This window comes from Theobroma umbraticum, unplaced genomic scaffold (assembly GCF_002168275.2).
Source record: "Theobroma umbraticum cultivar Fairchild unplaced genomic scaffold, ASM216827v3 scaffold_95.0, whole genome shotgun sequence".
Taxonomy (NCBI): domain Eukaryota; kingdom Viridiplantae; phylum Streptophyta; class Magnoliopsida; order Malvales; family Malvaceae; genus Theobroma; species Theobroma umbraticum.
This window is the reverse complement of record NW_018397257.1, coordinates 9,958,681-9,975,078: the sequence shown is the minus strand read 5'-3', so window position 1 is coordinate 9,975,078 and position 16,398 is coordinate 9,958,681. Positions and strand designations below refer to the sequence as shown.

General features: G+C 37.1%; 2 protein-coding genes across 3 annotated transcripts; both read left to right on the top strand.

Annotated features, from left to right (window-relative positions):
* The first annotated feature begins 1,609 nt into the window (after nt 1-1,609).
* Nucleotides 1,610-7,861, top strand: LOC110411989 (telomeric repeat binding protein 1). Of its 2 annotated transcripts, none has more exons than XM_021422377.2 (10): nt 1,610-1,909; nt 3,256-3,440; nt 3,547-4,408; nt 4,526-4,735; nt 4,836-4,898; nt 5,003-5,082; nt 5,318-5,559; nt 6,058-6,375; nt 6,687-6,750; nt 7,395-7,861. In XM_021422377.2, the coding sequence occupies exons 2-10, from the start codon at nt 3,360-3,362 to the stop codon at nt 7,623-7,625; spliced, it is 2,151 nt and encodes a 716-aa protein (XP_021278052.1). In that variant the 5' UTR covers nt 1,610-1,909; nt 3,256-3,359; the 3' UTR covers nt 7,626-7,861. The 2 variants fall into 2 exon arrangements, with proteins under 2 accessions (XP_021278052.1, XP_021278053.1); XM_021422378.2 differs by having other exon boundaries at nt 7,339-7,548.
* Nucleotides 7,862-12,208: 4,347 nt separating this feature from the next.
* On the top strand, nt 12,209-15,825 carry SCL14 (SCARECROW-like 14). Its single transcript, XM_089782809.1, has one exon. The coding sequence runs from the start codon at nt 13,037-13,039 to the stop codon at nt 15,335-15,337; it is 2,301 nt and encodes a 766-aa protein (XP_089638935.1). The 5' UTR covers nt 12,209-13,036; the 3' UTR covers nt 15,338-15,825.
* Nucleotides 15,826-16,398: the final 573 nt, after the last annotated feature.

Here is a 16,398-nt window from a genome sequence, read left to right as displayed (position 1 = left end):
TTCTTCGACGGTCCAGATTTCATGTACGCAACATCCGCTTCCGCATTAGATTCTTAACCACCTCCCTGTCTCTGCCATTCTTCGCCTAGTGCACGTAACTACCTATTTCTAAACTAACGCCGAGTGAATAGAAGCTCTGTAGTGCTTACCTATTCTTCTCTCGCCACGTGCACTCCTTAATCCCCGCACTGTAAGAGAAATTAGTGTGATTAAACCTTTCCCTTCTGCTTAAATTAATCACATTCTCTCATTAACCGCTCTTCTCGCACGCTCGCCACCTGTTACCCAATCTCCCCGACACCGAAATTAAAATGGACAAAGGTTTTTCTAACATGTGGGGCCCGCCACTGGTGTAGGACCCGCCACGAACCCCACATCCCTTATCCCCGAATAGAACGGCCGTTATCTATATTGGCTCCGGATTCTCCACGTGACACAGCCGTCAAGGTTAATTATAACGGAGATTCCCATATCGCCGTCAAGTCCACCACATCCATGGCGGTACCATTTCCGTTTCAAAAAATTTCAAAAAGAAAGTAGCCACAACGTTGTCGATAACACTGACCCAAAAAGCGACCAATGGCACCCTTTCGTTTTACCACGTAAGATTATTGCGCTTTTTCCTACGTGGCATTTGTATTTTTGTAAAAGAAAAATACGGCCACAAATTTCCGAAAAAAAAAAAAAGAAGAAAATTACGTAACATGCTTATCGGTTCGGGATAGCTGCCCCTATACGCGTCCGCAGTGTGGTTGTTGTTAAATGACGAATTTGTCCCTTTATGTGATGCTATATCCTTTTATATATTAGATCTGAAAGGATCCTTGTCATCTTATGAAAAAATAAAACTTAAAAAAATTAAAAATATTAGCCTTAGATACGTTGCCCACGTGATAATTAGCTGATTCTTCTTTTTTATTTTTTTTAATTTTAGAGTTTCTAACTTTTTTTATTATAAAATATATGTTGTAAATGCAAAAAAACCACCATCCCCATAAGAATCTGGTAAAGGAAAAAATAGAATATTCCGAGAAATCTATTTTATTTAAAATTTAAATTAGCTCATTTTCTGTATGATGATAGTAATTTCATCATTTTAGTAGCATGAAATTTTATTTGTTTTTATAAATTTGATTCATAAATTGTTAAATGGAAAAGAAGCAATCCATATTTTTTTTTTCAAACTATTGAATGTTACTGTAAGAAAATTTTGGCGAGAGGTTTGTTTGATTTTTGAGCTAAATTTTTTTACTTTAATTATAATAATTTAACAAATAATATTAACTTTATTAAGAAACAAAATCTAAGTGGATGTGTCAATGCCATACCAACTAACAATTGTTAAAAACCCAACACAAAATAAATAAATAAATAAAATAGTTCCTCACTTTGTGACCCAACGTTTTTCTCGATCCTGCAACTGTCCCGTAGCCGCAGGATTGCATTCCGCTACTCGTGTCAAGATCGAAGAGGACTGAAAACACTGGTGGGTCACCCAGAAACGAAGAACCGGTCTTTAGGTGGTTCCTTCTTACCGGTTGTAACCGGTGAAGTTTACCGATAGGCCCGGTAACCAGGGGTCAATGGTATAAGAGCTGGGGTTTAAGCAAAAGTTGGGTGGTTTTCAGAGGGTTTTGGCGATCAGAGAAAAACCAGAGTGATAAAATTTTTTATTTTCTTTTTGGAGAGAAAATAAACTAAGAATTTTGAGAGAAAATCCCAAATGGCTTTCGTTTGATAAACAAGGAGAAAATTGCCCTTTTGTTTTCTCGGGAAAATATGGGATAGAAAATGGAAGACGTTTTTTATTTCCTTCTGGGAAGAGAATTTTCAATTTTGTTAGTTCTTGCTGCGATCTTGCATTTGGACTTGAATTTCGTGTTTTGAGCGAACATTTCATTGCGTAGAGGTGAGAAAATCGAACTTTTGTTGATTTTCAGTGGCGAATTCCTCGAAAGTTTTGATCTTTTTCTTGGGTTTTTTGTGGTCAAGGTGGGGTCTTTTGTGTTTGGTTGCCGAGAAATGGTGAGAAAGTGGAAGGAAGATTCGATTTTGAGTGGTAATTCGAGGACAAAACTGTTAAATGACCCCATCGTTTTAATCTTTTTAAGCTTACAACTTTAAAGCAATCAAGTGCCTGGACTTCTTTTCCCTCTGTTTTCAGTTTTCTTTTGAAAATTCTTAAACTTGGATACTTTTTAACGTTAGATTCTTCTGTGTGTCGACAATTTGGGTTATAACGTATTCGATCTGGGATTTTGGAGACAATTTATTGGAAGAGCCGAAGAGATGATCAAAGATTCTTTCTTTTGACCAGTTATTTTTCAGGCTTTTCTTTGGTTGGGTTTTTCGAGATGATCCTTTGTTCAGGGTTTAGATCTTCTTAAAAGCAAAATTGTCTAAATGACACAGAATTTTTCGATGTAGATGCATGAATTGGTTATTTGGGCTTGGATCCTCTGTGTCAGGGTTTTGTTGTGGTTTAAGAGTTTTTCTTTTAAATTTGATTTTCTAATTTCTGTTTAATTTCTTCTCCTGTTCTCTGTTTTGAGTTAGCAAAAGTTTGACGTGTTGAACAGAAATTTCAAACAATTTCTTTTGGTTTTTTTATGTTTTTTAATGTCTCCATCTCTTCTTTTTCATTGTTTCTTTAGAGTTGTCGATTTTATGGATTTCTGCATCTGATGTTGGATGCATAAGCATGTTTTTTCTTTCTTTTTGAAATATATATATTTTTTATTTATGGTGGGGGAGGGTTGATGGTGGTATGGAGTTTCCATTTCTCATCAGATTATATGGATCTTTTATAAGTTTCAATTACAGGATTGAGTTAGTGCTCTTTGCTTCTGGGTTTATTTACAATCATGAGAAAGTCTCTGTTGTTTATTTTCTTGCCTTTTTGGGTGAATGGATGGAGTTGGAGGGCTCAATGCCTATGTAAAATTTGAAGATAACCGGTTAAAAGTTACAATTATAGCCACAGCCTTCGGTTTTGATTGTCGTGACTTGTGGCTATGGATCCAAATGCAGTGGCTTGTTTGGCAGTGGCATATGAATATTAATTTATCATGTTTCTTTTATTAAGTTTTACTATTATCTTATAGAAGGATCATTTCTGTTCTTTGATTATTTGTCATGCATTGAATTTCATATTCTTCTGTCCAATTTATTTCTTAAATGGTAGCAATTTTAATTTATTGATTATACATTAAATAAACCTCATTTAGATTAACTCTCACATTTGTCTCTTCTCAGGGTCTGGGCTTAGTGGAGACGTAATACTTGTATCTCTTGGAAATTGATTCAAGAATGCTGGTGAATTGCATATGATGTGTTCAATGAGGTGTGAATTTTGAGATATGGTGTTGCAGAAGAGGTTAGATTATGGATTCAATGGCTATCAGGTGCCTGCTACTCCGCGAGCAACCAGATCAGCCAGGGTAATATACTTTACTGTGATGGTATTGTATTTAATATTTACCTTTCTTTCCTCCTCTGTTTGCTAAAACACTGATCTATTTTTAATGATTACTGTTACTTTTATAGAAAAGGGTTCCATTTAGAAAGAGATTCGAAGACAACCAAATAAGTGCATTTGACCTTCTGGCCACTGTAGCTGGAAATTTGTTACTAGGTAAAGAAAGTACCCCTACTTCCAGTAATACATCAAGTGGTGAAGATCAGTCTGCAGTTGTGAAAAATGCTGTAAAGGAGGAAAGGCGGGATGGAGATCAGTCATTGAAGGTAGAAACTTGCAATCAAGACAGGACTGATAGGAAATTCTTTGTTTCTGAACTCGTTCCACAAACCAATGATCCAAACTATAGTTCTAAGGAATCACCAAGCCTTCTAAATGATGCCCATTTTGGATTTGCCTCTGTAATCACAACTTCTGATTGCTCAGAGAGATATGATGCTCAGAAGTTGATGAATGGCAAAACTGAGAGTGAAATGGGAAGTTTGCCTTGTAAGGTAGAGACAGGTCCCTTTGTGTGTGGGACAACTGGTGATTGTTTTAAACCAGAGTCTCAAAATAAAGGGCTAACGTATGAGGAGCTGGATAGAACTGATAAGATTTCGATTGGAGAAGTCGCTGATACATGCCCCTTAGAAGATCCAGTGCTCTTGGATGGTAAACCTCCTGCCCTAGTTAGTTCAGACAGTAGTGGTAAGGCACGTTCATGCAGGGACTGCAATCCTTGTAGTTCTTTTCCTGCAAAACAGGATGATGTAAATGTAGTTAGTAGAGATGATGACGAAAACTCTTCAGGGTGTACTCACCCTAGCCCCATAAAAAAGCCATTTAGGCCAACGCCTCGTATTGGAGACAGAAGAATAAGGAAGATACTGGCTTCTAAATACTGGAAAGTAGCTCCAAGATTGAAGGATGTGACATTTTCCAATTCTGGTATGTGGCTCTTTATAGTTCTAATCAGCTCAACTTTGAGTTAATTGTCTGTTATCGTTAAACAGGATATTGAGAACTGTGGAATTTTTTAATTAAATGGATATCTTGATCCTTCAGATGAGAATGTGAAGCCTGCTTGCTGCGGTAGGAATAGCGCTTACAAACGCATAAGATCTGAAAGGAATTACCCTTTCAAAAAAAGGAAGTTTTTGCATTGTAGCTCAGTTTCAAGTTCAGATGGAGGAATCAGCAATGAGGGTATTTCTGATTCATCTGAGAAGAGCATCAATGGAAATGCTTCTGGTGTATATTCAAAGATGCATGGAGGTGATTTGCATGCTTTTCATCTCTAATCATTATAGTCTTTTGTTTTGGTGTTTATAGCTAACAGCAGTATTTTGCTAACTGATTCTAAATCTTTATGCAGGCGCTGGAGAATCATCTTCACTAGCAGACCAACGCAAATCATTCCACTCTATGGATTCTCACGGTATGAGAGCCTTTGATGGAGTGATTCATATGCACTCTTTTCACTTGATTGGTGTCTCACATTCAAAGAGGTTCTTACATCAAGATGTCTTTCCTTTTACTCAGTGAAGCTTAGGATCAAGTCTTTCAGGGTGCCAGAATTGTTTATTGAAATTCCAGAATCTGCAACTGTTGGTTCATTGAAGGTATAATGATCTACGGTTCTGATCATTGTGGTAAAAGTGTTTGGCTGCTGTTCATTCTAGTTCAATTTTGGTATTAGACAGCAGAATGCTTAGAGATATGGGAGCACCATCTTGCCTTGCCCCACGATGGATGCTTGGATAGTTTTTCTTGTAAATTGTAATTCCAGTCACTGGTCTCATCTACTGGCTGCTTGCTCATTAGCATTCCTTCTAATGATGTGTAATTGATCTGTAGAGGACTGTTATGGAGGCAGTGACGGCGATACTTGGAGGTGGATTGCGTGTTGGTGTACTTCTTCAAGGAAAGAAGGTTAGAGATGACAATAAAACTCTTCTGCAGACGGGAATTTCTCGTGATAACCAGATGGATGCTCTGGGTTTTAGCCTGGAGCCTAACCCTTCACAAACTTCCCCATTGTTATGTCCTGGAGGTTCTCCCTTAACGCTTCCCTGTGACTCACCTCTACCTCTAGCGAGGTAATAAAAATAGTTTTATAAGTTTACAAGATATCTACATTTATGTGATGGTTTAAATATGGTTTCATTTTGTTGTTTTCTAGAGTTAAAACATGAAAAAAAGAAGAAGAATAATTTCTCACTAGGTAGTGTATCTGTTTTGGAAAAAAGGGAAAAAATGTTGGAATTGCTAGCAATTATCGGCACCATGCTCGTATAGGATCTACTTTGTTATCCTAAATGCAGCCTTGAAGAAGGGGCTGACTTTTTGTTTGGTTTAAGTATTCTCTTTCATGAGGCTGCATGAAGCTTGTGGAAAATTGTTGCATGATGATGTCATGGTCCATGTTATTAGCCTTTACCTTTGTTCTGCATTTTGGGATAGATATGTAGGTTTTACATGTTAGAATTCAAGATTCTTACTCGATATCTCTCAAACATTCTTGCCCGTCCGAACAAATAAGAGTTGTTTGGTTATTCTGCTGATTCAGTTTATGATTTAATACTGTTTGTTGTCAGGTATCCAACAACTCCTGGTTTAGCTAATCAGGTTGTTTGTGATCCCTCCCCTGAGCCTCACATGCCTAATTTGGGAAACTTTGTTGAAAGCGATCATGATTCTGCACCCTCACCAACTGACATGTCACTTGAAAAAAGCACAACTGATTCTAAAGCCCTGGTAGCTGTACCAGCAATCAGTGTGGAGGCACTAGCTGTGGTTCCTGCTCATAGGAAATCCAAGCGATCTGAAGTTGTGCAGCGTAGAATTCGTCGACCTTTCTCTGTCGCTGAAGTTGAAGCCCTGGTTCAGGCTGTTGAGAAACTTGGAACTGGAAGGTATCTCTGAACCTACTGAAGGAATTATAAGGAGCTGTTGAGACCGAGTCTTTGAAATTTGCTACTTTGCTAAGTATTGAATTGATTCAGCATGATACCCAATCAGAATTTTGCATGAATGCGTACCTCAGTAGCCACTCTAGGGAAATGTATGTGCTCAGAAGATATTTAGAACGCTGTTTTCTTCACCACTCACTCCTGTCTTTACATACGGGAGTGTAATTTCGAAACGGTTGGCCTAATTGTGTGGTTATACTAGACATCCCTTATGCTGTGATGGCGAGGATTTTAATAGCTTTATTAATTTGCAGGTGGCGCGATGTTAAATTAAGAGCTTTTGATAACGCAAAGCATCGCACCTATGTGGATTTGAAGGTTAGTAAAAGAATCTCCCGCTTTTATGTTTATTTATTTATTTTAACACCTCTCTCTCCCTCTCTATCATATTTTAGTTCTTAGGCTAATCTCTAAAAGTTCTACTTAACCTGCTGGTAAATCCGCCTCTCTCTTTTTCAAATCGAAGTCTTTTATATCATATTTTCGTTCCTTTTATAAGGTTATTGGATTGCTTTCTAACTGTTAAGTTTAAACCCCATGTCTTAAAATTCAAAAAGGTCCACTTTATGTCTTGGACGCACCAGGGATCATAGTTTAATCTGTTTCAGGCACTTAGTTGCTTGTACAACAGGTAAATGATTAGATAGTCTTTACAAGCTTTTATCAATTTTTTGTAGCTTTATCTGTAAAATAACAACAACCACACAAGGAATCTCTGGAATCCTTATCTCACACGGCTTCTCCCAATATATTTATGACACAATGTTCACCGTTTTGCCTTTAGGTTTTAGCTTAATACATTTGTTTTATTATTACGGCTAGTTGGATATTTCTGCTGCTTTTGGTATTTCCATTGGAAAAGGGAAACAAACGGCCTGAGGTGGTTTTTTTAAGTCTTGTTGATAGGTAGCTCAAAAGCATTATCACACGGTTGTGATGGTATGTACTTTGGGATTATGTAGGATAAGTGGAAAACATTAGTGCACACGGCAAGAATATCCCCACAGCAAAGGCGGGGAGAGCCGGTGCCCCAGGAGCTCTTGGACAGGGTCCTAACCGCGCATGCTTACTGGTCGCAGCAGCAAGCGAAGCAGCAACTAAAGCCGCAGCAGCCGGAGACCTGCCTTCTCCTTTATAACTCTACCATGAGAGGTAGTAGCACATGTGATGTTGTCGAAAAGACCTTAGGTTGAATGATGGGTTTAGGGAAGGATTGTCTAATTAATTTTTTTTCCTCATTTCTGTAATTGTTATTGTGATTATGTAAAAAGGTATGACAAGGAAGAAATAGAAGTACCCGAGAAATCTATGTAATATTTTATCCTGCTCTTTGCCTGGATTCTTCTCCTGCAATGGAGAGGTTTGGCCCCTTCTGTAAATGGTTGTTGTTGGAATAAGAGCTTGCTAACTGAATTCAATTCACATAAAATTTCTTTTTTCGATCTATTACTTATGAAGATTAATTAAATTGGGTTTAGCCAAATCACATGGCGTTAATTTCTGAAATATGTAGTAATGTTGCCTAACTGCTTTAATAAGACTTTCCCCTTTTAGCCCAATTTTGGAATCTGGATTCCTATCACATCAATGGTTTTTACATATTTATATATAAAGAAGGAATCATTTTTATATTTTTAAAATCATCTTAAAGCATGGGTACTTCTCTGATCAGGTAAAGGAAAAAAAAATACAAGAATTATTGATTCCTTGGCATCTAAGGAGATATACTATTTGTTAGGCATAGGTCATTAATGTTCCTTTCTGGCAATTCTCATGCATTTCTTTCCTTTGGGTGGCTTATACTAACGCTTACCATGTCGCTCTCAAGTCTCTTTCACAAAAAGTTGTCTATGCATTATTTAAGTATAAAAAAGAAGGAAAAAAAAATAAGAATTTTTGTGCAGCAGATAAATAAATAATGAGGATTCCTAGTCTTATGGCTGAAATAAAATGGGTTGTGTTTCTTTTCTTGACATTTTGTTTCTGATCATGAAAAAGAGAGGAATGTAAACCTAGAAAATATGTAAGGATTTGTTTTGGGCAACAAAATTTGTGGACTAGATGGATGGAAATAAGGACTAGTTCTCACTTCACTTCTGCTTTATAAAGAAAGAAAGAAAGAGAGGTGAGTTCTTAAATGGAAATTGCTTTTTATTGAATATATATGTGGTCTTGTTTAGAATTTTAACACTTTTAAATAATCATATTGTGTTCATATTTATCTATATAATTTATTTTTATATACTTATATAATATTATTTAAGACACGTAAATACGAAAAGTTAGATCTAATCTAGACTCTCTTGTAGGACAATGGAGGATCTCTCAACAGCCCGAGCCTAATCTTCCAGGTTGCCGAAGGGCTGGCTAGATGTTAGTCCAGTTACTTAAAGCCCATTATCATTATAAAAATGCCCCGTATTACAACCTTAGTGAAGCCCAAAATGGGTAAAACTCAAACAAAACTCTCATGGACATATGGGCCAATAAACCCATTCAACATGGTTTTCCAAAGCCCAAGAATCGACACTTCAGGCCCAAAACATTTCAGGACAGCGAGTGAATGAAGGTGCTTAACTGCAGTAGAACAGTACTACATATGGTTCTTCACTTCCTTTTATTCAATAAATAGAAAAATGTGAACAAGTGCTCTAACCCTTGACGCCTTGAAGAGCACTTGCTACATGGTTACATGCAGAAGCTTTTTTATATTTTTACTTTTAAAAGTTAGTGATTGTTTGTTAACATAATAAAATTTCTTATATTTTAATGCAATAATCATAAACAAATGCTCTTAATACCTTTATAAACAAAATCATATATAAAATATCTCACAAATAGATTGAATTTTAGAACAATTTATTGTAATTAAAATTTAGAATTATAATTTGAATCAAAACTAATTTTAATTACAATGTCAAATGAACTTTAAATGGCATATCTATGGATGGTAATGGGTGTTTAATTTTTGAGTACTTGAACCTAAATCATGGATTACCATATGTTCGAGTTTTGGACAGGTTCAAATAGAAAGTTTGCTAATCGTATCAGATTTAGGTAGAGTATAAGTGTCATTTTAAACACTCAATACTCGATTTATTAGTGAACTTGAATTATAATTTTAATATTTATTTGATTTTATATCTTTAATTATTAGTAAATTGCATTTATTAGATGTGAGATTTTTTTTTGTTTGGATTTGGTTTAGGATAAATTCATTGAATATTCATAAATTGAAGAGATTCGAAAAACCGGAGTTTAGATATTTAGCAAGTAATATTTATCTAATTCGATTAAAACACAGAATATTAATAAAATATTTATGGAATTTGAATATTTTAACAAATAATAATATAAAATCAAACAAATATTAAAATTGAAATTCAAGTTCACTTAAAATGGAATTCAGATATTCTGAATATAAAATATCCAAGTGTATGTATTCGGGTTGAATACGCTAGGGTTTTACCAACCATTGCCATTTCTAGACATAAATTCTGTGTGTGTTGTTGGCGCATGTTTGGCTTTGACAGCGTGTGTTCAGGAGGGGACTGGGGGCGGGTGTCGAAGGGTCTGCTCTGCTGTGTCTTTTTGTGTGGGAGAGAGAGAGCACCACACGTGTTCTGAAAATCAGGGCCGCGGTCCAAAAGAGAGAAATTGTCAAAAAGAGCAACCACCTCTTGTCTGTCAGCACCCTAAATTCTCTTGTTTGAAACGACTTGCCCCAGGAGAATACCTTCTTCAACTAATTTGAACATCAAAACTTCCTATGGTTTCATGCGTGCGGCAAAGAAACATAAATGATTGGAGAAAAGACATTAGAGAAATATATTAATATGCACAGAAATGTCAAATGGTTGCTGGTTTAGCTTCATTTTTCCAATGTCTTCAGCTTCAAAGCATTGAAACAAACATAAAACGCCTTTAATATTGCCATTGAGCAAAAGAGTCGAACTCTCTTCATTAAAAATAGTCAGCTTCTACCTGTAAATGTGAACACAAAGTGGATACCAGAAGAATTCAATTCAAACCAGCAGATTTGAAAGGAAGAAAAAGGGGCTGGCAATTTAATTTGGTGAGATACAGTTCCGAGGAATTAAGCAGACTGACTGTGACACCCCTTTACAAAGAAATGTGTGGTACTTTCATTGTATGTATATGTAAGAACCAGGGGAAATTGTTTTTTTCTTTTGTTTCTACCATCTTTCAACGGCTTGCAAGCTCTACTTGCAGAAAAATCAATGGTGAAGCAAAGAAAACAAAAGGGAAAGGTTTGACATGAGGGACTACCTTTTGAAGAGAGCGTGTGGAACAGAGAAGGGTCTAAGTTTCTCCTGGGTTCAATGAAGGCAGGTTTCAGTCTCAGTCAAGCACAAAAACAAAATAAAAAGGATGAATAGTTTGGAGTTGGAGGTTGAACCATGACCCAAACCAAGACATTGTAAGTTCCTGGAATATGTCAATACATCTCAATGTATCTGTATTTTGAAAACTCCATCTTTTGTGCTTGAATTCCCCTAATCTTTCTCTGACAAAGCATGTCTGGCCAACATATTAAACTGTCAGCTGATACAAATTTCTTGGTTTTATCATATAACTACATGCATGTATGAACTCTGGTCAATGAACAATTTTTTCTTCTGCTGGTGCTATCAAAACTGTGTTTTCCTTGGTCATTTTTTGTTTGTTTTTTTGTTTAAGAATGCTCTTGTTTCCTGTTCTGATAAGGCAAGAAAAGACCAACTCAATATTCAAATATGTCTGTTTTCAGGAGAGGCCTAAGAAAGGTAATAATTAAACACAAATTGATGGTTATGTTAATGCATATATATATATATATATATATATTACAATATTGGGTCAAAAGCAAAGCATGCCAAGGGAAAACTGGGTGTGCTTACATAGAGTAATGAGCTCACCAACATCAATCAAATTGGTCTATTGGATTTGTTTATCTGTTTATTTTATTCTTTTTTTCAAGTGATCATTTTCAGTTTGCAAGTTGGTCATGGATTATATTTATTAACTAATTTTCACCTGTTGACTTCTTGAGAAATGCTATGTATTTTAGATCTAAAAAGAGTTGGAAATTAAAAAGCAGTGAAAAGGAGCCCTGCTAGCTACCCCTACTATTTTCAAGGTACAAAGAAAGAAGCAACCCAAATCATGTGGACAATTACCTAAAGTCAAATAAACAAATGAAAAAAAAACAAAGAATTCTTTTTGGATAATTAATATAAAAAAGAATTGCATTTAGACTAAGATTATGATTATGATAATATGCTACAACATCACTACTTGCTCCCCAAGACAAAGAATTAGATTAAAGGGTTAATTATATCTCCTAATTACCATTTGCACACTTCTACCTCGTCAAAAACTTAAAAAGACTGAAAATTAAGAGAACTGTAATTGGCTTTCCTCTATATGAGATAATCCATACTTTGAAGGCAAACCAAGATAACTAAATTAAAAGTTTGATTTTTTGATAAAAATTTTGGTTGAAAGAAATTGTTTTTATATAATGAAACCCCTTATAATTATATAATCTTCAGTATTAATATGTTAGATGTGACAAAATACACTATGTATATAATTCTAGTTGCTATGCTTGCAAACATAATAAGTTGCTGCTTGCTGCCTCCAACCTCAAACATATTGACCAATGGATTTTATTATTGAATAAAATAGTGAATAGAGACCAGACTTTATTATCGAGTTGGATTAGGACATTTAAATCTTGAACTCGAGTGAAAACAATAGTTGAGGCTTATTAGTTAAGACATAACTCGAGACCGGATGGATGGAGTTGTGAGTGTTCTCCACGTCGAGTAACTTTAAGATTGGGTTAACTTTGTTTAACTCCACCTGCATGGAAGACTTTGACCCAGATCATCAGGTTCAGCCGTGTAAAACTATGTCCCACGATGTTGACTTTGGCGGAGAAGGAAACAGTGCTGATTGGTGGGTATGACATTCACGACACCCCTCCATCGGATAACACGAAATTACGGACAGACCAATCACAATCAGGGAAAGAGAAGGGCACCCAACGCCAAGGTTGTGGCCGGTGCGGTGACATTTCCACTTGCAGCCTTAGATTTGCGGACACACATAACTGATTTATTTAATATACAGGGAAAAAAAAAGCTTTGGTTTTTTATGCTGGGGAACTTTCAAGATGCTATGACCTGTACTGATAAAGACCCTTTCTTCACTTCATTACTTCTTTAAAGTTAAAAAAACGCGTTCGTTTTCTTCTTCTGCTTTATTCCACCGGCTCTAGATCCTAGGTTCTTCTTCTGTGTTGTCTCAGGTATGAATTAACTTGGTTTTCTGTTAGAATTTTAGCTGGTTTTTTTTTTTTGTTTTTTCTCTCTAATGGGTTCTTGCTATTAAGTTTCTTTGTATGGTTTTAGTTATGTTGGTTTGGGAAAAGTTTGATTCTTGACTGTCAGCCTCCAAATTTGACAGCTTTTCCTGTATGTGTTTTTCCATGTTAGTCAATTCTTTGAAGGGATTAGAGGAAAAACTGGTTTTTTTCTGTTGAATTATGGTCTGCAATTAGGTTGTAAGTTTATCCTGTAAAATAATTAAGTTAATTATGGGTTCACAGTTCAATGGATTCCCTAATTCAGTTAATGGTTCCAACTTTGATAATGGCTTTATTTTGCCTAATTCAAATGGATACCCAAAATTTGAAATTTCTAATGGGGTTAAACCAATTGACGTAGATTTCAGCTCTTTAGGTGCACCGTTTTTACCTTCTCTAGGATTGGGTAATTCTAGCGCTTCTACTTCATTGTTGACCATGGAGAAAGAGGGAGATTCTTCTTCTCCTTCTGATGACAGTGATTTCTCCGACACTGTTCTCAAGTACATAAGCCAGGTGCTTTTGGAAGAGGACATGGACGAGAAGCCCTGTATGTTTCATGATTCATTGGCTCTTCAAGCTGCGGAGAAATCTCTTTATGAAGTTCTTGGTGAGAGCTATCCTCGTTCCAATCAGGCCCCTCTTTGTAGTGACCTTAGTGTTGAGAGCCCAGATGACTGTTCTTTTGGTACTTACAGCGATCATAGCACTTTTAGTGGTTCTAGTTACTGTACTAGCAATTCCATTGATTCTCGGTGGAGTGGTGATTTTTGGGAAAAGAACAACAAACCATCTTTTTTACAAATAAGTATTCCTGAAAACTTTGTTTTTCAGTCTACTGTGAATTCTGGTTCACAGCCTTCAGGTCGATTGCAAAATGATAATGTTAAAAATGGGAATGCATTGGTGGGTTCTTCTGTGAGTGAGCTTGCAATTCCAAATTGTTTTGGTGAAAGTGAATTGGCATTGCACTTCAAGAGAGGGGTAGAGGAAGCTAGTAAGTTCCTACCCAAAGGTAATCAGCTGACTATTGATTTTGATAGCAATGCATGGACTTCAGAGTTGAAGCAGAAGGCTCCAAGGACAGTAGTCAAAGCGGAGAGGGATGAGGAGTACTCACCACCTAGGTTGACAGGAAAGAAGAATCATGAACGAGAAGATGAAGATTTAGAAGAGGGCAGGAATAACAAACAGTCGGCAGTTTTTGGTGATGAGAGTGAGCTATCGGACATGTTTGATAAGGTGTTGATTTGTGCTGGGAGAAGAGGGCAGTCTTCCACTTGCGATGCTGATAAGATTTTGCAGAATGCACCTCGCAAGATGTTGCAGCAGAATGATCAAACAAATGGATCTGGTAGTGGGAAGGCTCGCAGCAAGAAACAGGGTAAGAAGAAAGAAGTAGTGGATTTGAGGACTCTCTTGATTTTATGTGCACAAGCTATCTCGTCTGATGACAGTGGGACTGCTAAGGAACTGCTGAAGCAAATTAGGCAGCATGCTTCACCCTTTGGTGATGGATCTCAGAGATTAGCCCACTGCTTCGCTGATGCCCTTGATGCACGCTTGGCTGGCACTGGAACTCAGATTTATACCTCTCTGGCTGCTAATAGAATATCAGCTGCTGAAATGTTGAAAGCTTACCAAGTTTATATTTCAGCCTGTCCATTCATGAAGATGGCTATTATCTTTGCAAACATCAATATTTTGAAGGTAGCAGAGAAAGCAACAACTCTCCATATTATAGACTTTGGTATCTTTTATGGTTTTCAGTGGCCTGCTTTAATTCATCACCTTGCAAACAGACCTGGTGGTCCTCCAAAATTACGCATTACAGGAATAGAATTTCCTCGACGTGGCTTCCGGCCTGCTGAAGGAGTTCAGGAGACTGGGCATCGCTTGGCAAGGTATTGTGAGCGTTACCATGTTCCATTTGAGTACAATGCTATTGCACAGAAATGGGAGACTATCCGAACTGAGGACCTCAAGATTGATTCCAATGAAGTTATTGCTGTGAATTGTCTGATTCGGTTTAGGAACCTACTTGATGAGACAGTAGCGCTGAACAGTCCAAGGGATACTGTTCTAAACCTCATTCGGAAGATAAATCCAGATATTTTTGTTCATAGCATTGTTAATGGGTCCTACAATGCCCCCTTTTTTGTCACACGGTTCCGGGAGGCACTCTTCCATTTCTCTGCACTGTTTGACATGTGTGAGACGAATGTTCCTCGTGACAACCCTATGAGGTTGATGCTTGAGCAAAAGTTTTATGGGCGGGAAATTATGAATATTGTAGCATGCGAAGGCACAGAAAGAGTAGAGAGACCTGAGTCATACAAGCAGTGGCAGGTTCGTAACATGAGGGCTGGGTTTAGGCAGCTTCCTTTAGACCCTGAAATCATGAAGAAAGTGAGAGAGAAGCTGAAGGCGTGCTACCACAGTGATTTCATGGTGGATGTTGATGGCCGGTGGATGTTGCAGGGATGGAAGGGTCGAATCATCTATGCATCTTCTGCATGGATTTCTGCGTAGGACTCGGAACTGCTAGAAGAGGACAACTAATGGAAGTCTCTTAAGTTTAAGGCAAGCTTAGTGAGATCATTCTTCCAGGAATTGACATCAATCTTCTTGGATGGGTGTTCTGCAAAAGCCTGGCAGAATTTACTTCAATGAATGAAGGTTAAGGAGATGTGGTTGCATTGGTTACCACTTGTGACATGGATTAATTCATGACCTCAATTAGCTGGAGTTTCACGATGACCTGGTAGTGGCTTAAATTTGTTGCGTCTTTTTCGGTAGTCTTCTACGAACTGAGTTGAAGTAATACTGTGCACAATGATAATTCCTTCAATCACACCTTATGTAAGCGTAGATTTATGGAGTCATATGCCACATAGCTCGCAACATGGGCCTTTGGCATCTTTGACCTGCTCTTGTACCCTAATTTAGTTAGTGTGACTTCATAGATGATGTAGTCTCATTTATCCACAATCCATGGTTTTGGTTCTTACAACATAGAATCAGTGGCTGTGTCTGCTCTTGCTATCTTTTTTCTTTCTGTGCTGCCCATATTTTATACACTTTGCATTTCCGTATGTTGGAGACTTTATTTGTAGAACAGAGATAAAAGCCAGTTGGGGCCTTAATCTTAGTGACAAAAGTTTAAGGTTAAGATGTTTTGATGTCTCAAAATCAAATCTCCACACATTCATGATAATCCAAAATAAGAAAACCAAGGACCAATACAGCTTTGACAAACTGCATAGCTGGTGTTATCTTCTCAATCTATTTTCTGACAAAGGCCAATTTAAGTTATGGTTTAGCTGATGTTTTCCTCAAACAAAAGGCTTTCTGCCTAGCACTACCGTCCAAACTTTTCACTGCTGTGCAACCACCAGTCCCCCATAATGGAAAATCAGGTCACAGTTTCTGCTGGAGTCAGCTGTAACCAAAGAGATGGAGCTGACACTGAAACATTTACTTTCCTAGTGAGAGCACAAGTCAAGGCAATAAATGATGGATAACGTTCAATGTATCAGCGGAAATGTGGGGTAAATGGCACATATTTCAGTGCAATATTTTATTAACTAATC

Excerpts from the sequence above, each read along its gene's own strand:
- LOC110411989 (XM_021422377.2), top strand. The coding sequence starts at position 3,360 with ATGGTGTTGCAGAAGAGGTTAGATTATGGATTCAATGGCTATCAGGTG. Across the intron at positions 5,083-5,317 it reads CAACTGTTGGTTCATTGAAG|AGGACTGTTATGGAGGCAGT; the intron begins GTATAATGATCT and ends ATTGATCTGTAG. Across the intron at positions 6,751-7,394 it reads GCACCTATGTGGATTTGAAG|GATAAGTGGAAAACATTAGT; the intron begins GTTAGTAAAAGA and ends GGGATTATGTAG.
- SCL14 (XM_089782809.1), top strand. The coding sequence starts at position 13,037 with ATGGGTTCACAGTTCAATGGATTCCCTAATTCAGTTAATGGTTCCAAC.